Raw genomic sequence first — 24,721 nt, forward strand, 5'->3', positions numbered from 1 at the left:
AGGGAGGGAGGGAAGGGCTGGAGCGACTAAACAGGCTGCCAAGCTAAGTGCCTGAAGGACCCCATCCCGCCAGCGAGCGGGAATAATTGCTTTGGCGGGCTGTATGCGACCCAGCAGCCATAGTTTGAGGATCCCTGATTTACTGGGTTCACCGACAAATGCACGCTCGACAAATGCGCACTCGACAAAAGCGTGCCGACAAAACCGCGGGGACAAAAGTGTGAGTTTGAAATCGCTCTGAAGAATTAGGACAGAAGCGCGCTGTCAACAGCGCGCCGACAGAAGCGCGCTCTAAACCTAACCCTAAGGGTAACCCTAAACCTAACCCTGAACCTAACCCTGAACCTAACCCTAACCCTGAACCTAACCCTGAACCTAACCCTAAACCTAACCCTGAACCTAACCCTAACCCTTACCCTTACCCTAACCCTTACCTTAACCGTAATGGCGCTTCTGTCGGCGCACCTTTGTGGGCATTCTATCGATGTCGTGGTTTTATCGACGCGGTTTTGTCGGCACTCTGTTGTCGGGCGCACTTTTGGCAGGTCACGGATTTAGTGCAATATCAAAAAATGCAAAGATTTTTCTGCGGGCCACTAACCTTTTCTTGCGGACCACCAGTGGTCCATGGACCAGCAGTTGGTGACCTCTGATCTGAAGGAAAACCCATTCTGTCCGTCTTCCCTTCCAGCTACAACATCAGCGAAACGGCCGGTTCTATCAGTGTGGCAGTGAGGAGGACAGGAAACCTCAAACAATATGCTATTGTCCTGTGCCGTACAGAACAAGGAACGGCCACCTCTGGTTCAGGTTCTCAACGAGGAGAACAGGATTACCTTGAATACGCTAGCCAGGTGAGTGCAGGGAACTCCCGATGTAGCCCATTAGAAGTTCTAGAACGAAAAAAGGCTTGAAAGACTTTCTAGGTTTAAGGAAGAATGGGCCAGGCTGCCTTCTAGCATGGTCAGGATGTGATGTGGAGGCAACAACCATCACTGAAGATCATGGTGAAGATTCTGACTGTTTAGGGCAGGGGTCTCCAAACTTGGCAACTTTAAGACTCTTCAGCCAGCCATGGAATTCTGGGAGTTGAAGTCTTCAGGTCTTAAGTTTGAATTGGAAAATAGAGTAGAGTAGAATAGAATAGAACAGAATAGAATCTGAAAGGGACCTTGGAGGTCTTCTAGTCCAGCCCCCTGCTCAAGCAGGAGGACATTTGCATCCTTTTAGCGAGTTGTTTACCTGGGGATTTATCTGTGTCATCTGAGTGGTGCAATTTGGTGTGGAGCCTTCTTCAAACTGTTGAAATCCTTCCATTCCCCACCATCCAGTCAGAGCTGAAGAAGCTTCTTGGATGAGAAGCGAAATGTCTTCAAAAGAAAACCAAGAAAGTCCAGTTGCCTCTTGAAAAATTGCCTTTGGGACAACCTTGACCTTGGATGACTGAGAATCTCCATAGATGCTGTCTATGGAGATTCATGAATAATGCTGAGTCCAGATCAAATTTGTCAGTCCTAATAAAGGCGGAGTATTCGTTGACTTTTCGGAAAACCTGTTTCCACCTGCTGTTACGTTTCCTCCCATGTAGGTGCAGTTTGATGAATGGGAAGACCTCAAAACCTGCACCATAGTTATCCATGACGATGGCATCTTTGAGGGCATAGAGAGCTTCATCGTGGAGCTCAGTATGCCAGCCTATGCCTTGCTGGGCAACATCACTGTGACCCAAGTCTTCATTAATGACGTAGAAGATGAGCCCACCCTGCAGTTTGACAAGAAGGTCTACCACACCATCGAGAGTGCCGGCATCCTCTCGGTCCCCATTGAAAGGAAAGGTTGGTTGGCATAGAACCATGTGGCACCCAGAGCCCTTTCTGTGGGCATGTCAGCCGTTGCCCCAGCCCAGCTCTACTGCGCATGCGCGTGCGCCTCCCGCTGACCAGCTGGTTTTTGGGTCTCTGCCACGCTTGCAGGAGGCGGGGTGCATGCGTGGGACGCACACGGACATGTGTGTGGGATTACTTCCCTCAGAGTCCATGAAGCCTTACTGACTGTTCCCAAGAGAATGCAGGCAGCCTGGTGAGATTCTTGTAAATAGGCATGCAGCAACAAAGAACTAACTTTGATCTATTCACTGGGTGAGCTTGCGTCCTTGTGTCGGACAACTGTGACTTTTTAAGGAATATTAACAATTTCTCTCCTCTTCACGTGAGAAAATATACTTGTAGCAGAGGTGTGTGAACAGCTATGGTTCTTTTTAAATATTCCCATCTTTTTTTCCTCCTTCTTTGCATGGAATTCTCCCTTTAAAAAGGAACTCAATACTCAGCAGGAGAATGTTCTGACTCCCTTAGAAAGCAAGAAGCAAAGTCTTGGTCCCTGCAAAACCTCTTTTATTTACACGACGGTGAATCCCTTTCATTTACAGTCCGCAAGGCTTAGTAAACAGTCTTTCAGTGGAATGTTTATCCACACGCACCTTATCTCGTTTGGAGTGCTGCCAGATAACTAGTTTCCAAACCCAGGGCAGGGCCAAACTTGGCACAGAGTCTCATATAATCGCAAACAGAACTTTCCACTCTTGAAACAACTGAAGGAACGAATTGTTTCCTGCAAAAGCCCACTCGTTTGCTCCTCTTCTGTTTCCTATGGGAGGGGCCAATCACCTCCAAGGTGTGACTTTACTCCCAAGTCAACCCTGCTTTCTTAGCTGTTTTTGTCTTCCAGCAGCTCTGAGTATGCACACACTGGGAACAGGCTCCAGCTGTTCTTCTGCCTCACTGTTGTCTATCTCCCTCTCTGCCTCTGACGCAGAGCCCTCATCTGATCTTTCCTCAGCCCCCAGGACCGGCCCACTTTCCTCCCCAACCTCCTAACTGTCCAACTCTGCTGCTAGCTCCGCAGGCGGGCCACAACAGAAAAATCCATACCTTTGCATAAATTTCAAAGCTTTGTTCTGTTCTTTTCTGGTCAAAGGGATCCAATTAGGGAGGCAATTAGGTTTGAGTGTCTTCTTCTTTGGGGCAGGCCCATCAGATACTGGAAGCCTGCTCTCCTGTCTCCCCTGGTCCTCCTTTTCTCTAGAATAGCCATACCCAGTTCCTGCAACTGTTCTTCCTATGTTTTAGCCTCCGGGCCTATGTGAGCTGGCTATGACCCAGCCCTCCTTATCTGGGAATGGGATGCCCCCACCGAACCCCACCCAACCCCCAGACAGCCAGTAGGTTAAGCTTTGTAGTGTGAAGCATCTCCCGGTTCGATTGTCTGTAGCATCTCAATGTCAGCGATCTCTTCATACTTTTCCAAATTGGTGCTAGAGCCTTCTCTGCTGCATCCTCTCTCTTGTAAGAGGAAAGAAAAATTGCTATACCCTGTAAAAAAACAAGAAGAAATTGGTTTGGGTTGAAGAATGTAGGTAGGACTCGGATAAATATGAAAAGGTTGACAACTATTGTTTGAGTCCAGATTATTGCTCCTTGGTTCACTGCTTTTCAAACCAGGCCCTTCGGTTTTCTTAAGAGCTTATTGGAGCTTATCTCAGCGAAAAGGCAATATTTCCTGAGCCCTATTGTGTTTCTTAACACCTGTTGTGTTTTTTAACACTGAGTATCCTTGGAGTACTGGGTGCGTTCATGCAACGTGACTCAAAGGCACAATAGGGCTCACGCAGCAGCGTGTCGTGTCATGTATGTACATCAAGAACATACACAGAACTTCGTTAGCGTCAATAGTGATTCAGTTCAGAAGTAAACAAAATACAAACGAATATAAAATTAGAATTTAAGTGGGCCATCAAATTTCTCAGCGGGATGTTCAGGGTTACCCAATACTTGTAAGGAATCTACTAAAAGGACAAAACGATTTAGGAAAAGCTAACAATACAAATGCTAGACCAGAAACAGGCATTTCCTTGAGTAAATGATCACAATGGAGCCTGCCCATTTTGTCTACTAAGCATAGTACACAAAATTATTCGCTACAGCATCCTACCTATCAACAACTACTTCAGCTTGAACAGTATATTATTGCGGTTGAAGCTGAAGTATCGTATTTTTGGGAGTATAAGATGCACCAAGATTTTGAAGAGGCAAATGGAGAGAAAAAAAGTTTTTGCACTCTGCAGATCTCCCCAAAACAGCTCATTTTTCACAAAAATGGGCCCGTTTTTTTTTTAAGGTCATGATACCCTTTAGGAGGCTTGTAGAGTGCTCCTGGAGGGGTCCCCCCCCCAAATGAGCAAAAAACTGTTCAATTTTCATGAAAACAGGCCCATTTTTTTGTCAAAAAAGGGCATGTATAGCCTTTAGGAGGCTTATAAAGTGCTCTTGGGGGGGGGCAAAATTGAGCAAAAGACCACCCATTTTTCGCTCATTTCTGCCCTCCCCAGCCCCCAGGAGCACTCTAGAATCCTCCTACAGGCTCTGCATGGCCATTTTGGTGAAGGGGGTGGGGTTTTGGGAGGCCAAAAATGCTGTATTCAGTGTATAAGACACACCTAGATTTTCAGCCTCTTTTGGCGGGGGGGGGGGGGAAGATTCGTCTTATACTCTGAAAAATACGGTAGTCATTGACAGGACATTATAGCAGACAATTTTGTGTACTACACTTAGGTTTGACTGCAGGTGGCGTAGTTTCAGGTTGTCCAAGCCCAAAATTTCTAGCCTGGTGGCATAAGGGATTCTATTGCGAGCAGAGGAGTGGAGGACTCTTCTCGTGAAATACCTCTGGACTCGCTCAATCATATTAATGTCTGACAGTATATCATATAAACATACCCAAAATCGGGATAAAATAACTATCCCTTTCAAGATTAAAAAAACATGACATTTTAGGAAAAGAATGCCTGCAAAATGTATGTCTGTTGATGATGGTCATTTTTTTTTATTGAAAGTTTTAAAGAGTTTTACAAATATATACCTTCCCTCCACCCCCCAACCCCACATCCGCTCCCCCCTTCCCCCCCCCCCCAATCTCCAAGAGCAAACACAGGGTATAAACATTTAACAACCATATACTAAAATAAACTAACTTAACTTTAGCATCATCCCTCGCTTATACTTTAACTCCCCTTTTGTAAAGCTAACTTTAGATAAGTTGTAACATTCCTTGCTCATTCATTCATAAGCTATCTGGAGTTTCTTAGTCCCATATTTATTTTGAATGTAGTCAATCCATCTTCTCCATTCCAGCTTGTATTTCTCCTCTGAATGGTCCTTAAGATATGCTGATATTTTAGCCATCTCTGCTAAGTTTGTTACTTTTAATGTCCATTCTTGAATGGTAGGCAAATCTTCCTTTTTCCAGTACTGCGCCACCAACAGTCTTGCTGCTATTGTTAAGTTCAGAATCAAATTAGTCTCTATAGCTGTACAGTCTGTAATTATACCTAGCAAGAATAACTGAGGAGTAAACTTTATCCTCTTTTTAAGAATATTTTGCATAATGCACCATATTTTTATCCAAAATGCTTTAACCTTTTTTACAAGTCCACCATATATAATAATACGTAGCATCAGCACAATCACATCTCCAGCATTTAGGTTGTAAATTCGGATGGTCATTTTGAATTCCGGAAAATAATCTTTCCCCCCTGCAATATATTGTAGGAGATGCTAGCAGCATTGTCTCTGCCATTTGCTACACCATCTCTCAAAGTGCCCAAGGAAGCAACATGTATTCCCTGGAGTCCGGCTCAGACTTTAAGTCCCGGGGAATGTCCAATGAGAACCGGATCGTCTTGGGGCCTGGTGTCACCAAGACAGCTTGTGACGTGAAGCTGGTGGACGACAGCGAGTACGAAGAAGAGGAAGAGTTTGAAATTGCTCTGACTGATGTCTCCAAGAACGCCCGCCTTGGGAGCATCGCTTCCGCTAAAGTTATGATCGGCGGCCCCAACGATGCTTCTACTGTGTCGCTCGGAAGCGCGGCTTTTAGCGTTAGCGAGGAAGCAGGTATTCATTGTGCGAATTATTTATCTCTTGTGGCATGTTGTATTATTATCCCTGTTGGGAGAAATATCCACCTGGTCCAGTTCCAAGGCAGGCGGAAGACCCTGGAAACATGGAGATTGATTGGAAAGAGAGTTTAATGGTGAAGCAGAACCACCAAGCACGGGTGGTTCTGGGTAGCTGACAACATGGAGTTGAGAGTGAGGGGTATTTATAATCTTCTCTTGGGCTTTGCTGAGGTGGCGCAGTGGTTAAATGCAGCACTGCAGGCTACTTCAGCTGACTGCAGTTCTGCAGTTCGGCTGTTCAAATCTCACTGGCTCAGGGTTGACCCAGCCTTCCATCCTTCCGAGGTGGGTAAAATGAGGACCCGGATTGTTGTTGGGGGCGATATGCTCACTCTGTAAACCGCTTAGAGAGGGCTGAAAGCCCTATGAAGCGGTATATCAGTCTAACTGCTATTGCTATTGCTATTCCTGTTCCTTTGCAAGAACATGTATTCTATTGGCTGTTGTAGGGGTCATAGCTAACGTTGTACGTTGTCTGAGTCCCAGGTTTGGTTGAAGTTTGCGGGGTGATGCAAAGTGTTTATCCAGTTTGGTTCCGTTCCATAACGATGTTCACTTCAGAATAGTCTTCCTTAAAGCACATAGACGTGAGGATTGCAGTGTCTTTTGGAAGTGGGGTATGTGCAGCCGTAATCTTCTCTGTTTCCATTTGAAATTAATTGCTTTCAAAACCTCCCTTCCCTCCCCTGCTAGGGATTATCGAAATCCCCATTACCAGACACGGGTCTGATCTCTCCATTCCTACCTCGGTCTGGTGCGCCACTAGGACGTCAGATCCGCCATCTGCTACTCCCGGATTTGATTACATTCCCAGCTCCAAGAAGGTTGAATTTCATCCAGGGAGAACTGAAGAGGTATGGCTGTTTTCGTTTTTTTCTAATCGTAATGAAAGGATTAGTCTTCAGAGCACATCACAGAAAAATTCTCCAGAATGGCCTGTTGAAAATTTTGCACAAGCCTAAAGCACATGGCAAAAACTTGGACTAATTTAGGCCTGTCAAACGAACGTATTTCTTTTTTTTAGAGATAGATAGATAGGTAGGTAGGTAGGTAGGTAGGTAGGTAGGTAGGTAGGTAGATAGATAGATGATAGATAGATGATAGATAGATAGATAGATAGATAGATAGATAGATAGATAGATAGATAGATAGATAGATAGATACTGTAGATAGATAGATACTGTAGATATAGATAGATAGATAGATAGATAGATAGATAGATAGATAGATAGATAGATAGATAGATAGATGATAGATAGATGCAGATGATGGATGGATGAATGGATGGGTGGGTGGATGGATGGATATAGATAGATATAGATAGATAGATAGATAGATAGATAGATAGATGATAGATAGATGCAGATGATGGATGGATGAATGGATGGGTGGGTGGATGGATGGATATAGATAGATATAGATAGATAGATAGATAGATAGATAGATAGATAGATAGATAGATAGATAGATAGATAGATAGATACTGTAGATAGATAGATAGATAGATAGATAGATAGATAGATAGATAGATAGATAGATAGATAGATGATAGATAAATAGATGGATAGATTGATAGATAGATAGATGGATAGATAGATAGATAGATAGATAGATAGATAGATAGATCGATAGAGATGAGAGGGAGGGAGGGAGGAGGGAGGGAGGGAGAGAGAATTCTTTATTGGACACACAAGGAATTTGTTTTTGGTACGCATGCTCTCACTGTACATAAAGAAAAATAAAATAGAATACATTCATCAAGAATCATAAGATTTAACACTTAGTGATAGTTACTAATAAGCAATCAAATCGTACTAGGAAACAAATAAAATAATATAAATTGTAAAGATACAAGCAACATGGTTATAGTCATAAGTGTGGAGAGATAGATGCTAGGAAGGAAGAGAGGAATAATAGTAATACAGTGAATAGTTTCACAGCGTTGTGGGAATTTGTTGCTTAGCAGAGTGATGGCATTTGGGGGGAAAACTGTCCTTGTGTCAAGTTGTTCTGGTGTGCAGAGCCCTATTACGTTGTTTTGAGAGTAGAAGTTGAAAATTTTATGTCTAGGATGTTATTAGGCATCTTCAAATGTGTTTTGATGTACTCTGGTACAATTCCAAATTATTCTGGTAAACCTTGCTTGGGAAAGGAAATAGTAACCATCAGCCAATAGTTCTTGGGCGCTATCCAAGACAATGACAGTGAAACGGACTTGTTTCACATCCCCCTCCTCCAATTAACCCCCCCTTTTGAGACCTATCAGCTCAGCATTATTATGTAGACCAGAATTAAAACCTAAGGGCCAAATACAGAGGTATTTCTTTAGAAAATGCAAGCAAATAGATGTTGCAATCCATTTCATGCAGTGTTTTTCAATCTTGGTGAGTTTGCATAGCCTTTAGGAGGCTTATCGAGTGTTCCTAGGGGCCAGGGGGCAAAATTGAGCAAAAAACAACCTGTTTTTTTGCTCCTTTTTGCTCTCCTCAGCCCCCAGGAGCACTCTGGAAGCCTCCTAAAGGCTATGCACGGCCATTTTGGTGAAGGGAGCCAAAAATGCTGTATTCAGTGTATAAGACGCACCCAGACTTTCAGCCTCTTTTTTGAGGGAAAAAGGTGCATCTTATACTCCGAAAAATAGAGTAAATTTATACAGAGTGGGTAGGCTTTTTTTTTTAATAGTAGGGCCATTAGAGTTGATGGCCCCTCTGGGTGGCATTGGAGGATCTGAAAATTAGCAGGGTTTAATGTCTTGGGGGGGAAAGGTGATCACATGCTTCCAGTTGTTGGGTGAAGAAGAGAAAAGAGAGAGAGAGATGCTGAAAGTCCCTGGTTTTATGCCCTCTCTGGCCTTTGATCTCGGGCTTGTATTCCGATTGGTTGTCAGATTCCCCTGGGGCCATGCAGGGGCAACTCTCTAGGCTGTGTTTTGGTTGAGCATTGCTTCTTCCCAGGTGGTGAGATGGGTGGAAGGCTACTCCTGCCTTCGTTATGTAGAGCAGACTGGCCCAGGCCCTTAATGGCCCAGAGACAAAGGGGGGGGGGGGGCGGCTGAGTTTCTGCCTCTCTTTGAGTTTCTACTTCTCTTCTTAGTGGAAATATTCTGCCTTTCTAATATTTCCTAGGATATTTCATTCTTTTAGGAGAGGGGGTGGGTGCTAACTTCCTACATGTGTTTACAGAATGGGCTGTTTTATTTCTCTTATCCCCCCCCCCATTAGTATTGCACCTTGACTATTCTGGACGACGCACAGTCCCCAGTGATTGAAGGGGTGGAGACCTTTGTGGTCTATTTGAGTTCCCCACAAGGAGCAGAGCTGGCCAGCCCTTTCCAAGCAGTGGTGGCCATTAATGACACCTTCCAGGATGGTAAGTAGATGAGCAAGTCCCAAACGAATGCCAGTGGAAAACTCTGAGACACCTAGTTCACCTGGTTATGCTTAACGAACTGATAACCTGGCACTGGCCAGGCATTTATTTATCCCAACCCTCCTTTCATGAACATCGCCACAATTACTAATGTCGGATTTTCCCCCTTACCACTGGGAGCTCCCTTTTGGAGTACTGTGAAGCCGTTACCATGGCAATTCCATTGTGCTGTACAGTAGAAGCCATTTTAAGGCAGTACGGTAGAAGCCGTTTTAAGGCAGTATGGTAGAAGCCGTTTTAAGGCAGTACTGTAGAAGCCGTTTTAAGGCACAACAGGCTGTATCTTAACAGAACACTTGGCCTGAGGGGTCTTAGGGCTGTCTTACCCCCAACAGCATATCCTCCTCCTTCCCCTCCATCATCTCCTCCTTCTTTCTCCTCCCCGCCTTTCTCTTTACCCTTCTCCACCTTTCTTCTTGTCTCCTTCCTCCACCCCCTTTACAGTTCCAAGCATGAAGTTCAGTAAAGATGTATACTCCGTGAAAGAGAAGGACCGCATCCTACATGTTCCCATTATCCGTACCGGAGACTTAAGCTACGAATCTTCAGTCAGGTGCCATACACAGAGCCAGACCGCAAGAGTGATGGAGGATTTTGAGGAAAGGAGAAACGCTGAAGAATCGCGCATCACATTTTTGAAAGGGGAGAAGGTGAGTGAGTACAGGGACTTCACATGACTGAGAGAAAGAGAGAGAGAGAAATCCATCAACTCAACACCCCACCCCCCCGGCCCCGTTTCAAAACTATGGCAATCTGTCAGGTCACACTTGTGGCGAGGAAAATACATATTTTTTCCTTCCTGGACAAAGAAACATACGAAATGGAAAGGCTGCCAGAACATGAGTTATGACTCAACTGAAACGCATTTCATTTTCTTTCTCTAAGACAGATGGACTGAGGGGGGGGGGGGGTGAGGCACAATTTGTGAAGGTATGCAGGGTTGTGTCATATACTTTGGCAGAGCTGGGGGTTACTTCTCTTGTGGGGGGAATGGTTTGGGCCCGCAGGGGTGGGCTGTTGGGGGATCGCAGGGGTTCGGGAGAACTTGTAGCTAAGATTCTGTGCAGTTTGGAGAACTCCCAAATCCCACTCCTGGCTGGCCCCGCCCACCCCGTCCCTCCCAGGAGTTCCCAGGTAATGGATGCAGGTAAGTGCAGAGACTCAGGGTGGGGGTAAAACGGGCCTGCCGGAAGTTCGGGCCCGTTTCCAGCCTCCAGAGGGCCTCCGGAGCCTGAAGGGGCTGTTTTCGCCCTCCCGGAGGCTCAAGGAAAGCCTCCGGAGCCAGGGGAGGGGAAAAATACACATACACACCCCGGCAGTGGTGCAGGAGGCTAACTAGGCCATGCCCACCATGGCCACGCGCACCCAGCAACTGGGCAGAGAATCCCTTGTTAAAAATTTTGAAGCCCTGGTTTGGCGGTAGATGGTTGGAAGATTTATTTGCAGTTTTATCCTGTGAAGTATGTTTTAGAGTTTAGGGTAAATGTTTCCTATCTCAAAAATGGAAGGAACTTTAGTTTGATATACAGGTAGCCCTTGACTGATTTAGTGACCGTTCAGAGTTACAACTTTGAAAAAAGTGACTTATGACCATTTTTCACACTTACGACTGTTGCAGCATCCCCATGGTCACGCGCTTTATATTCGGATCCTTGGCAACTGACTCGCACTTATGACGGTTGCAGTGTCCCGGGGTCCCGGGATCCCCTTTTGCGACCTTCTGACAAGCAAAGTCACTGGGGAAGTCAGATTCACTTAACAACCGGGTTATTAATTTATCGTCTTCAGTTAACAATTCAGTCAAGAAAGGTCATAAAATAGGGCAAAACTCACTTAACAAATACCTTATTTAGCAGCAGAAATTTTGGGCTCAATTGTGGTTGTAAGTCAAGGACAGATTCAGTTAACAATCGTGTTACTAATTGAACAGCTGCGGTGATTCAGTTAACAAACATGACAAGGACAGTTGCAAAATGGGGAAAACTCAATTAACAAATTTCTCACTTAGCAACATAAATTTTGGGCTCAATTGTGATTGTAACCCGAAGACTACCAGTATATACAGGTGAGAATGAGAATAGCATAGCATAGAATAGAATGAGAATAAAATAGAATGAGCATAGAATAGAATAGAATAGAATGAGCATAGCATAGAATGAACATAGCATAGAATGAACATAGCATAGAATAGAATGAGCAGAGCAGAGCATAGAATGAGCATAGCATAGAATAGAATTAGCATAGCATAGAATGAGAATAGAATTGAATTGAATGAGCATAGAATAGAATAGAATGAGCATAGTATAGAATGAGCATAGCATAGAATAGCATAGAATGAGCATAGCATAGAATAGAATGAGCAGAGCAGAGCATAGAATGAGCAGAGCAGAGCATAGAATGAGCATAGCATAGAATAGAATGAGCATAGAATAGAATATTATGAGAATAGAATAGCATAGAATTAGCATAGCATAGCATAGAATGAGCATAGCATAGAATAGAATGAGAATAGAATAGAATACAATAGAATGAGCATAGCATAGAATAGAATAGAATAAGAACTGCTTAGCAGAGAATAGCATAGAATAGCATAGAATAAAACAGAATGAGAACAGCATAGCATAGCATAGAATTCTTTATTGGCCATGTGTGACTGGTTGAATACACAATGGATTTGTCTTTGGTGCATGTTCTCTCAATGTACATTAAAAATACATTCATCAAGAATCATAAGATACAACACTTAGTTACAGTCATAGGATAATAACTAAGCAATCAGGAAACAATCAATATCAATATAAATCGTAAGGATACAAGCAATAAAGTTTGTATCTAAGTCTTGCTTTATAAATTAATGAATTCTGCAGCTTGCCTCCCAATCCTTTCTGTGATATCCTTGATTTTAGGTAAAGAACTGCACTATAATTATAAATGATGACTCTGCCTTTGAGCCGGAGGAGAGATTCCGGGTATATCTGAGTGAACCCCAAGGCAACCACTGGAGTGGGGCTACCGTTGGGAAAAGCAACATGGCTACTGTAGTTATCTCCAACGACGAAGATGGTAAGAAGGACGGGCTTGTATTCAGATATGTATTCATTTATTGCAATTGGCTGATTATTATGAGCCGAGGTGGCGCAGTGGTTAGAGTGCAGTACTGCAGGCTACTTCTGCTGACTGCTAGCTGCAGTTCAGCAGTTTGAATCTCACCAGGCTCAAGGTTGACTCAGCCTTCCATCCTTCTGAGGTGGGTAAAATGCGGGCCCAGATTGTTGGGGGCAAGAGGCTGATTCTGTAAACCATTTAGAGAGGGCTGTAAAAGCACTGTGAAGTGGTATATAAATCTAAGTGCTATTGCTATTGCTGTTATCTGTAGTTACTTAGAGCCATGGTGGTGCAGTGGTTAGATTGCAGTATTGTAGGCTAATTCTGCCAACCACCAGAAGTTCAATCCTTGACTGGCTCAAAGTTGACTCAGCCTTCCCTCCTTCCAAGGTGGGTCAAATGAGGACCCAGATTGTTGGGGGCCAAAGGCTGACTCTCTAAACCGCTTAGAGAGGGCTGTAAAGCACTGTAAAGCGGTATATAACTCTAAGTGCTATTGCTGTTGGGCACAATGATGCAAATTTTCTTGAGAGCAGTACAGAAGTTATTTGTTTTTGGGAATGTTTTTCAATTCGGCACATTGTCCTACATGAAACATCAAGTCCCAATGGTGCAGACATGACTTCCTTCCTTATGTTCTAGTAGAATTGCAATTGGAATTGGAATTAGAATTCTTTTTTTTTTTTTTTTACTTTTTTTTTTTTTTTTTTGAGTTTGAAATACATTTTATTTATTTCATTTTCATTTTCATTTTATACAATCACTTATATACTGTGCGTAAAAAAAAAGAGAAAAAAAAAAAAAACCCAACATGACACTTCATTCCCCCATACACCCTCTCTTCTCCCCCTCCAACTTTCATTTCACCCCTCCAGCATTCCCCTCTCTACTTCCCTTCCCCCTCAGACATCTCCCCCTCCCTCCATCTCACCCTCCTTACATTCCCTCTCACTCCCTCTTTACTTCTCCCTCCTCTTTCCCTCTTCTCCTCGCTTTGGTGTAACCATACAATTCAGTTTGTTTTTTTTTTTAAAAAAATAAAAAATAAAAAAAATAAAAGAGAAAAAAGAAAAACGAGCCGCAGTATACAAGTGAATTCTTATTGTTCTAAGAATTGAAACTGTAATTCCACCCTCCCCCCTCCCCCCTATAATCCCCCCTCCCTAACCCCCTTACGGCTTCGCAGGTCCCATACCCGGCATAATTCTTTAACAAGCATTTGAGTATAATAAGGCCAGCTAACTTTAAAATTAAAAAAAATAAAATAAAAGTAAAGCCAAAAAAAAAAAAAAAAAAAGAGAATAGTAAAAAATAAAAAATAAAAAAAAAACACACACACACACAAAAAGAAAGGAGAAACAAGAAGGGTCAATAAACCCACTACGTTAACACAGCTTCCCATTATCTGTAAATCTTAAACAATGTAGCTCATTCCAAATTTCGGTTATTTTACTACTTGCAGGGTTTCAAACTGTATTAGAGCCAGGTAAGTTGATCAATTAGGATTCCCCAACTAAAAGTCTCGTTGCTTTGTCTATCTATTCAGACCTTTAATTTATCTCTTTTTTATCCGAATCTCCAAACCTTTCTATAAAACCATTAAACTCAAGTACTTCTTTCATTTTTCATTTCCAACACCTCCCTTTTTATCCTTACCCACCTCCACATGTAAATTTTTTTACCTTCCACCCTGCCTTTATCCATATCCACATATATATTTTATCCGCATCCATTGCTCCTCCCATATTTACTCCACTTTCCTGAAGACTCTCCGACCAATCTTTCTTGACCTTATATTGAAATAGCAACTCAAACAAACATTAGCTTGCATTCTAGCCCCAGGTAGTCTAATTAAGCTTTCGCTACCCTTCCCTCTCCCACGCGCCTCCCAACTCCGTTCGTCCCAGACCACAACTCAAAAAGATCGCAATCTCCGCTCTCCTCGCCTAGGAAAATAATTCATGCGCAATTTGAGTTAGAGTTCAGACAAATCTTATATACAATATGTGTCCACAATCAGCAACGCTTCTTTCAGTCTCCATGTCTCATCATCGATATACAACTTTTCCATTTTATCCCAGACGGAAATCATAAAGCTTTAAGAACATCGCTAAGTCTTTATTCTTTAGTCTTCTGCCCTTCCGGAAGAGGAAAGCAACACCCTCCGCCTTGTAGCCACGTGTCTCGCTGTTTGTCTTCTCCTTCTCCTTGTCTCTCTCCAGGTCCGGATGAATCAGGAAGTCCCGCCTTCAGGGTCTCGTAGTAAAATTCTCGGGCTTCACAGACAGAATTAATGCGGTGTTTTTGGTTGCCAAATGTAACTGTAATACCAGCTGGGACTTCCCATTTGTATGGAATCTGAGAATTTCTGAGTTCTTCGGTTAAGAAGGCGTACTCTCTCCTTGTTCTTAATATTTGAGATGGTATCTCTTTAAAAACAATCAAGTCCTGTCCATCAATTCTCAACCTCTTGCTGTAAAGCCTCTGTATTATCTCATTTCTGGATTCCCTTGTGGTAAAGTATATAATTATGTCCCTCGGAAGCTGTCGCTGTTTTGCTACCCACGAATTCTGGCGGTAAATTCTTTGAATCTGCCAATCAAAGTTAAATCCCGGACTTCCCACCAAGCGGCTGAAAGCCTCAAAGAAGATCTGTTTCAAATTCTCCTGTTGGTTTTCACGCAGTCCTCTAACTCTTATTGCAAAGGCAGTCTTATTATAATTTAACATGACAAGTTGTTTTTGAGCATTTTCAATTTCCTGTTGTAACGTTTGAATTTTGGATATCAAATTAAGGTTAGTTTCTTCCAAAAGTTCCAATTTGTCCTCCGTTTCAGCAATATAATCTGTCATGACTGTCATTACTCCGATCATATCCTTCTTTGCCTGAGCAATTTTAGCATCAAATTGATCATATAAATCCGATATCAGTTGATTAATTTCCTGTCTGAAATCATTAAGCGTTTTGAGAAGAAATTCTTGTGTTAACAAATCTCCCGTGGAGGGTGTAGGAGGCAAGGGTAGCGGCTTCATAGCAGTTTTTGGAGATATGTTATTAAGGAAGCGCTTCTGTTTAGATTTGGGAGCCATTCCAGAGTAAAAATAAAAGACAAGCAATCAAGCGAGCCAAAAATCAAAGTCTCTGCTCCCCTCAGTTAATCTTTTAGCAATTAGTACGGAGAAGCCTTCAGGAGGGTAAGGCTGACTAAGTACGTCACATCAAACACAAAAGCTACGAGATCGCCATCTTGTGACGCAGCTAAAAAAGAAAGGGAGCCTTTTGCGAAATTGAAGCTGGTATTTTAGATAGTAATAGAAGAAATTCCTCAGGAGTGGTCCCCGCCCGGATTGACTTTTAAATAGCTTAGCTTTGTCCTGGGGGGGGGGGCAATCTGCCTAGGGCTGCAAAAAAGGCAGCGCGGAAAACTGGCCGGAGTAAAGGCTCAGCTAATGTTGAATCTCTTCTCCATTCACAGCAAAAAAAAAGCTATGAATTACAAAGAGATCCTAACGACTGACCTTCTCCCTGCCCCTTTCTGCCAGAAAGGGGAGATATCTATAGATCTTATAAGATATACGAACCAGAATCCTGACAGGAGCTTCGTTGAGCTCCCGACGGCGGCAGGCTCCTCCCCCCGAAGCCGGAATTAGAATTCTTTATTGGCCAAGTGTGATTATACACACAAGGAATTTGTCTCTGGTGCATAAGCTCTGAGTGTACACACAACAATAGTGATAGAATTGTGATGGTACACAGGAAGATGAGCTGAAAAACACACAGATCAGTCCAGACCGTCACTTACACTATATTGCCGATAAAGTATTCACTCACCTGCCTTTACTCGCATATGAACTTACTATAAGTGACATCCCATTCCTAATCCATAGGGTTCAATATGACATCGGTCCACCCTTTGCAGCCATAACGACTTCAACTCTTCTGGGAAGGCTGTCCACAAGGTTCAGGAGTGTGTTTATGGGAATTTTTGACCATTCTTCCAGAAGGTCACACACTGATGTTGAATGGGTTTACGTGGCCTACCACTTCGTGGCTGAGTTGCTGTCGTTCCCAAACGCTTCCACGTTCTCATAATACAGCTGACAGTTGAACTGTGGGATATTTAGGAGCGAGGAAATGTCTCGACTGGATTTGTTGCACAGGTGGCATCTTATCACAGTTCCACGCTGGAATTCACTGAGCTCCTGAGAGGGACCCCTTCTTTCACAAATGTCTGTAAAAACAGCCTGCATGCCTAGGTACTTGATTTTATACACCTGTGGCCACAGAAGTGATGGGAACAAATGATTCTGATTATTTGGCTGGGTGAGAGAATATTTTTGGCAATATAGTGTATCTGAAATAGCATCTCCTGCTTGAGCAGGGGGCTGGACTTCAAGACCTCCAAGGTCCCTTCCAGTTCATTCATTCCTTCATTCATTCAAATTCCATAACTGAATAGATTCTTGTTAACGTTGCCTAAGGAACACTGTTTTTTCCTCCTATGTTGAATCTCTTGTCACTCTGTACCACTGCTCAGCTAACTTTCTCCATACCTGTGCTAGTCTTTGTTGTGCCTGTGCTTTGCTGTTTTATTTTTTAAAACGTCTCCGGTAATCTTGAGCCTTGAGCCACTCTTGAGTAAAATAATAATTATAATCGGGAAAAGGATCAATCAATAAACTTGTCCTTAGTTGGCAGAGTCTGTTAAATTTTAGCTGAGAGTCTTTCAAAGGTTTCTGGTGAAGCAAATAGTCTCAGAAGTTTAGGATAGTGCTTCGTTTCTTGGCCTTGATAATTGGCACGAAAAAGAAAATAAAATAAATCTGAGTTATTACAGATATCGTCTTGTTGTTGGACCGCAAGATGAGTTAAACTAGTTAAACTTTGTGGACCGGCGGTGGCCGGTGGGGAGAGGGGATGGTTCTGCACACACAGCGCTTGGGTGTGCAAGCACGTGCAGCTCCCCTTGGGCAGACAGCATGCAAGTGTGTCCCTGCCCTCGCGCAAGTGGAGCTGCACACATTTGCACGCTGCTTGTGCGGCCTGGTTTCAAACGGGCCACAGTCCGTGGATGAGGGACTCTTGAGTTAAAATGTTCTTGCTGTCTGAAACCTGATCCAAGGCCCCCTTTTTTCCCCATCGGCTTCCTCCGTCATTCACAGCTCCCACCATTGAGTTTGAAGAAGCTGGGTACCAGGTCCGTGAACCCCCTGGACCGGAAGGCGTTGGCTTCTTAAATGTCAAAGTGATCCGGACAGGAGACCAAAACAGGACTTCGAAAGTTCGCTGCAGTACCCGGGATGGCTCAGCTCAGTCTGGAATTGATTATTACCCAAAGAGCCGAATTCTCAAGTTTAGCCCTGGTAAATATATCTTCTATATATATAAAAATGGCTGGTTCTGTGTGTATTTGTCTGTGTGTGTGTGTGTGTGTGTGTGTGTGTGTGTGTGTTCCAACATAACTCTGGAACGCCTCAACCAAACTTGGTACATACTGTCTGGAAACACACACTGGAATACTAAAACAAATACTGTGGGGGATAATCTCAGTGTGTGTCTGTGTGTGTCCATGTGTGTGTGTTCCAGCATAACTCTGGAACGCCTGGGCCGATGAAATGAGAAGGACAGAATTATATCTATAGTGTTACAGTACTTTTGACAGTGATCGTATGCATTTTGGATTCAAGTTCTGTTAAGATACAGCCTGTTGTGCCTTGAAATGGCTTCTACTGTACAGCACAGTGGAGTTGCCATGGTAACAGCTTTGCAGTACTCCAGAATGGGGTCTCCCTCTAATACAGGATTGGGATAAATACACACCCGGGCTATCCATACACACACACACACACACACACACACACAGAATGAGTTGGACTTTGTCAGATTTGTAATACAGGAAAGTCCTCAACGTGTAACCAATAAGGAGCCCCAAATTTCCATTGCTAAGTGAGGCGGGTGTTCAGTGAGTCGTGCCTCATTTTAGAACCTTTTTGCCTTGTCACTAAGCGAAGTGCTGCAGTTGTTAAGTGAGTTGTCGTGGTTGTTAAGTGAATCTTTCTCCGTCTCTCCCCCCCCCGCCCCCTTGGTTGGCTTTGCTTGTCGGAAGCCGGCTGAGAAGTTTACAAACGATGAAATGACTCTGGGGACTTGGCAACCGTCATAAATGCATGACAGTTACCCAAGCAGCTGAATTTTGATCACCTGACCACGGGCGATGGCGCGACAGTCATCCATGCGAAAAACAGTTGTCAGTTACTTTTTTCCCCAGTGCTCTTGTGACTTTGAATGGACACTAAACGAATGGTTATAAGTCGGGGACTACCTGTAATGGACAGGTAGAGACGTTGGTTTGCCTGTTGCGATTAACCCGTGGGTGCCCCCTGGTGGATCTGTAGAGGCAACAAGCAAGCTCCGAAGTCCAGAAAAGAGAATTTAAAAAGTCCTTCTGCCCTTGTAAGCAAAGGCACAGAAATTTAGCCGATTGCTTTGTGCCAATAAGTGAAGCTAATCCTTCCCCCTTCTCCTCTTAAGACCGTAGCAATCTCGCAGCTTCTAAATCTTCCCCATCTGTTTCCTTGGCCCAGAGGTTTGGCTTTCCACATCTTTCCTAAAATCCCTGCAGAATGATGTGAGGAAGAACAGAAGGGAAGCTCAGTAAATTCTCCTTCATTTCTATGAAAAAAAATTAATGGGACACTGACCTCTGACTTAATGGGACTTCACTAAGTCTTTATCACAACTAGAAGAAACCCCACAGTTCCTGTAAGGCTCAGATAAGAGACCCTAATTGATCCCTGCAAAATTTAAACCCGTCGTTTATACCTGAGCTTGTCGATCAGGAAGTTTGGCAGTTCGGTGGTTCGAATCCCTAGTGCCATATCACGGAGTGAGCTCCTGCTACTTGTCCCAGCTTCTTTCGAACCTAGCAGTTCGAAAGCACGTAACAAATGCAAGTAGAAAAATAGGAACCACCTTTGGTGGGAAGGTAACAGCGTTCCATGTGCCTTCGGCATTTAGTCATGCCAGCCACATGACCATGGAGACGTCTGGGACAAGTAACGGGACCTCACTCCATTACGCGCCGCTAAGGATTCGAACCGCTGAATGGCCAACCTTGCTGATCGACAAGCTCAGCGTCTTAGTCACTGAGCCACTGCGTCTCTGCATTTATCCATGCAGGCCCCTTATTACCTGTTTCTTAGTTCAGGGGTCGGCAACCTTAAACACTCAAAGAGCCACAAAAGTCCTAACCAGAAGCACCCCGTGCAATTCTGGAGCCGCCCGGAAGTCCGGTTCCCATCACCACCACCACCATAGAGTCTCTTCCTAGAGTGGTGTCACATTTTTTTCCTCTACCTGCCCTATCAATTGTAGATCCGACTGTAAAATGCATCCCTTGCCATAGAGTCTCCTCCTGGCGCGCCATGCTTCCCAACCCCCCCCTCCCAAAAAACCCAGAGGCTCCTCTCAAAATTGTGGCGCCGACCGGCAACAGGGAGCCGCAGCAGAGGGACGAAAGAGCCACATGCAGCTCCAGAGCCTCAGGTTGCTGACTCCTGTCTTAGTTCCTTGGTTCCCTTCCTCCGGGGTTCCTCTCCTTCCAGCTTTCCAGCTACCTACAACTTCTGTTCTCCGGTTGGTTTTTCCCAGGGGCAAGTCTTGCCAACTGGTTTAGCGAACCACCTGCCCATCACAATCTTGGTTAAGTCCTACCCAAAAATCCAGCAAGATCAGCAACCCTGTGCTCACGAGGAAGCACCCAAAAATAGTCACGCCTGCGGGGACACCAGCAATATGTTTGGATCGTGAGGTGTTTTTTTTTTTTTTATGAACGTCGGACAGGCACCATTAATCCTTGCCTGGCATCCGTTGGTAAACCTGCCAGGCAGTCAATCAGGTAGCGTGGTATATTAAAAAGAAAAAAGGAGAAAGGATGATGTGGGGATAAAATTGTGTGTGCTTTTATCACAAGGGATTATTAGTGGAGTCTTTCCCAGCCAAGCATCTCCAGATGGAGTGGGACTCTGGGATCTTGGATTCCTAGAATCCATCAGGAGAATGCAAGTTTAAGGAGGAATATTTTAGTGGGAACAGCTTTTAACATTCCTTGAACACCCTAATTTCCACCTGCCTTGACTAGCTCAAGGCACTCTATATGGCCGTGATGGCAAACCTTTGGCACGCGTGCCTCAAATGCCAAGCGAAGCCTTGCCTGTTTATCTTCCTGGTTTCCGGCACGCATGTACCTGTGATGATCAGCTGTCCTTCGCGTGTGAGCCGGTGCCGAAAATCAGTGTATGCCGAAAGCATGCTGGCCAGCTGATTATCGGGTGCGCATGTACACCAGAACCTGGAAGTTCGTTTTTTCCGGAATGTTGTCCCTTCACGCACACGGCAGTGCCAAAAACCGGTCTGCGCATGCGCACCAGCCAGGTAATCGTTGGGTGTGCATGTGCGCTAGAACCCAAAAGTTTGGCTTTTCCAAAGCGCGGCGCTGACAAGCGTATGGATGATGTTTCCGCGCAACCTTTCTGGCACAAAAAGGTTTGCCATCAATGCTATATGGGGCTGCTCTTTACCTGGAGGTTCCGGTTTTATTTCTTATTTATTTTTATTTATTTACTTTGTTGAGCATGTACAAGATAGCAGGTATAAGTATAAACATGGACATGAACAAAGGAAATGAGTACAAATAAATGGGGATAGTAGGACAGGGACAGTAGAAACGCTGGTGCGCTTATGTACGCCCCCTTTACGGACCTCTTAGGAATGGGATGAGGTCCACGGTAGACAGTTTAAGGTTGAAGCTGTTTGAGGATGTAACAACAGAGTCAGGTAGAGCATTCCAGGCGTTGACCACTCTGTTGCTGAAGTCGTATTTTCTGCAATCGAGTTTGGAGCGGTTTACCTTGAGTTTGTATCTATTGTTTGCCCATGTATTATTGTGGTTGAAGCTGAAGTAGTCGTTGACAGGTAGGACGTTGTGGCAGAAAATTTTGTGTACTATGCTGCAGTCCACATGGTTTTGTGCAGGCCCAGGTGTGCCTATGTGCTACCTCTCCTGCGGGAGCTGCATTGGTTGCCAAGTTACTTCCAGGTCCAATTCAAAGTGCTGGTTGTCACCTTTAACACCCTACATGGCTGCATTAAACAGAGAGATAGAATCAGGATCACGTGAAGTGTTAATACCACTTTATAATGCCTTGGTAAGGCCACACTTGGGATATTTGCATACAGCTTTGGTTGCCATGGTGTAAAAAGGATGCTGAGACTCCTGAAAGAGTGCCGAGAAGAGCAACAAAGAGGATTAGGGGACTGGAGACTAAAACAGATGAAGAAAGGTTGCAGGAACTGGGTAGGTCTAGATTAATGAAAAAAAGGATGGAATGATATGATAGCAGTCTTCCAATTCATCAGGGATGGATGGATAGAGGATAGATAGATAGATAGATAGATAGATAGATAGATAGATAGATAGATAGATAGATAGATAGATAGATAGATAATGGATGGATGGATGGATGGATGGATAGATGATGGATGGATGATAGATAGATGAATCATAGATGGATGGATGGGATAGATAGATAGCTGATGGATGGATAGATGGATGATAGATAGATAGATAGATAGATAGATAGATAGATAGATAGATAGATAGATAGATGATAGATGGATAGGATAGATGGATGGGTGAATGGATGGAGGGATAAATAGATAGCTGATGGATGGATGGGTGGATGGATGGATGATGATAGATTATGGATGGATGATGCATGATGGATGGATGGATATATAGACGGATAGATGATGGGTGATAGATAGATGATAAATGATAGATGGATGGATGGATGGATGGGATAGATAGATAGCTGATGGATGGATGATGGATAGACAGACAGACAGACACTCAGATAGATAGAGATGGTGCCACATGGATGCATTTAAGGTCCTGTCAAAGGAAAACTCGCTTAGATTCCTGCTCTTCCCTGCAGGTGTGGACCACATTTTCTTTAAGGTGGAAATCATGTCCAATGAAGACCGGGAGTGGCACGAATCCTTTTCTCTGGTCTTGGGTCCAGATGATCCCATTGAAGCCGTTTTGGGGGACCTCACCACCACAATCGTGACTATTTTGGACCAAGAAGCAGCCGGAAGCCTCATTTTACCAGCTCCACCTATAGTAAGAATCATTAACTCAAACGATGAGCTAAGGGTTGATTCTAAGGGGCTTTTTTCTTTGAAGTGACCCAAATCTGGCATAGAGAGATGTGTGATGTAATGCTCAATGGCAGCAGACTAGAAACCAGGTGCCTGTGAATTCTAGCATTAGGCACAAAGCAAGCTTGTTGACTTTGGGCCAATCGAAAAGAGACGGTGAATTCTAGTCCTACCTTAGGCATGAAAGCCAGCTGGGTGACTCTGAGCCAATCACCGGGAGACTGTGAGTTCTAGTCTTGCCTTAGGCATGAAAGCCAGCTGGGTGACTTTGGGCCAATCACCAAGAGACTGTGAGTTCTAGTCCTGTCTTGGGCATGAAAGCCAGCTGGGTGACTCTGGGCCAATCACCGGGAGACTGTGAGTTCTAGTTCTGCCTTAGCCATGAAATCCATTGGACCAGTCCTTCTCTCTCTCTCAGCCCGGGAAGGAGGCAATGGCAAACGACTTTTGAAAAATCTTGCCAAGAAAACTTCAGGGGCTCATCCAAGCAGTCACCAGGATTGATTTAAAGGCACCAGATAAAATAAATAAAGCCCGGCCTGTGCATGTGGATGACGAATAGGGTTTCCTCCAGTGGTTTTAGTGAGGATTTGTCATAATTTTTGCTCCGTAAATCAAGCAAAAAAATATATTTATCTGTAAATAAAACACCCCTGGTGCACAGGCCATGGGCTGGTAACTAGGACTTGGTCCTTGGCATTAGATAGTTTAATTCCGTTTGTTTTACAATCTTAAATCAGGAGTGAGGACAGGTAGCTTTCAGATATTATTGAACCATAATTCTCCCAATGAGGTCCCAGACAGCGGTGGGGTTGAGAAGGCTGAGAATTATAATCCTTCACATCTTCTAAAGTGGCGGAGCCTCTCAAGGCCTAGTGTGCTAGTATTTCACAACCTTGACAACTTTAAGAAGAGTAGGAGAGTAGGGCAAGAAGGAGGAGAAGAGAGGAGAAGCGGGGGAGAGGAAGGGGAAGAAGAAAAGAGGAAGGAGAGGAGGAAAGAAGAAGGTAGAGAAGGGAGGACGGGAAGAAAGAACCAAGGAGAAGGGTCGTTGCAAAGTCAGACGGAGATGCGGGATGGCAAGAAAGCAATCCCAATTGTGTTTTTTTTTAAATATATTTTTAAGCAGATTGTAATAAATGCTAGACGTCAACAGATAAATGTTAATAGCGTTTATGAGGATTTATATTTGTGAATGTATATGGGAAGGAAAAAAAAGAAAACTTTAAAAAGAGGAAGTATGGATTTAAGGTTGAGAGTCACTGTTCTCTATTTGTACTGCCCAGTGGTGAGATTCAATTTTTTTTGCTACCGGTTCGATGAGCGTGGCTAAGCCGGGGAGGGGGGGGGGAGAGGCACATGACTGAGTGGGTGTGGCCAATATGACATCACTCACGCCCACTCGGTCACATACCCCGCCCCAACTAGCCCCGCCCACAGGAAAAGGTAGGAAACGTTTTAGGATTTTCCCCTATCTACTCCCGCCGTCCCTTCGTAGTTATCCCCGTTTCCTCCCCCACAACCGCCTCTTTGGTTGCTTCCCTTCCACGGCAGCTGATCCAGTCTGGAAGGCAAGCTGACCGGAGTTTTCGGCGGCTCCCATCCAGCCGCCGCTGCTGGGAAATGGCTGGCTGGCCAAGAAGCCGTCCAGCCGCCACCTCTGCATACCGCCTCTCTGCATACCTGGTTGGTTGTTGTGTAGCTCAGAATGCTGGACTAGGTGGGCTTCTGGCTTGATGGGGCACCAGCTCTCTAAAGTTCTTAGGCTGCAACACCTCTACAGGTGGTCCTCTAGTTATGACGTGATTGAGCTCTGCAATTACAGTCAGAAGTTGTTATCGTTGTAAAGCAGTTACTGGACCTAACTTTGAAACCGGTTTTTCCCATGGTTAAGGGAATACTGTGATCGTTAATGAGCCCATTGCTCCCTAGGTGGCATTTTGGCCAGA

The 24,721-nt window shown here is 44.2% G+C and overlaps 1 protein-coding gene across 1 annotated transcript in view; it reads left to right on the forward strand.

The window, feature by feature from the left end:
* The window catches only part of FRAS1 (Fraser extracellular matrix complex subunit 1), a 224,195-nt gene that overhangs the window by 164,899 nt on the left and 34,575 nt on the right, over positions 1 to 24,721 (forward strand). Inside the window, exons 46-54 of the mRNA XM_032224319.1 lie at positions 692 to 854; positions 1,589 to 1,835; positions 5,607 to 5,951; positions 6,710 to 6,870; positions 9,238 to 9,385; positions 9,890 to 10,095; positions 12,352 to 12,508; positions 17,714 to 17,914; positions 22,547 to 22,734. Of these exons, the coding sequence (XP_032080210.1) occupies positions 692 to 854; positions 1,589 to 1,835; positions 5,607 to 5,951; positions 6,710 to 6,870; positions 9,238 to 9,385; positions 9,890 to 10,095; positions 12,352 to 12,508; positions 17,714 to 17,914; positions 22,547 to 22,734 (1,816 nt within the window). The remainder of the gene's footprint in view (positions 1 to 691; positions 855 to 1,588; positions 1,836 to 5,606; positions 5,952 to 6,709; positions 6,871 to 9,237; positions 9,386 to 9,889; positions 10,096 to 12,351; positions 12,509 to 17,713; positions 17,915 to 22,546; positions 22,735 to 24,721) is intronic.

This window comes from Thamnophis elegans, chromosome 9, assembly GCF_009769535.1.
Source record: "Thamnophis elegans isolate rThaEle1 chromosome 9, rThaEle1.pri, whole genome shotgun sequence".
Lineage (NCBI taxonomy): Eukaryota > Metazoa > Chordata > Lepidosauria > Squamata > Colubridae > Thamnophis > Thamnophis elegans.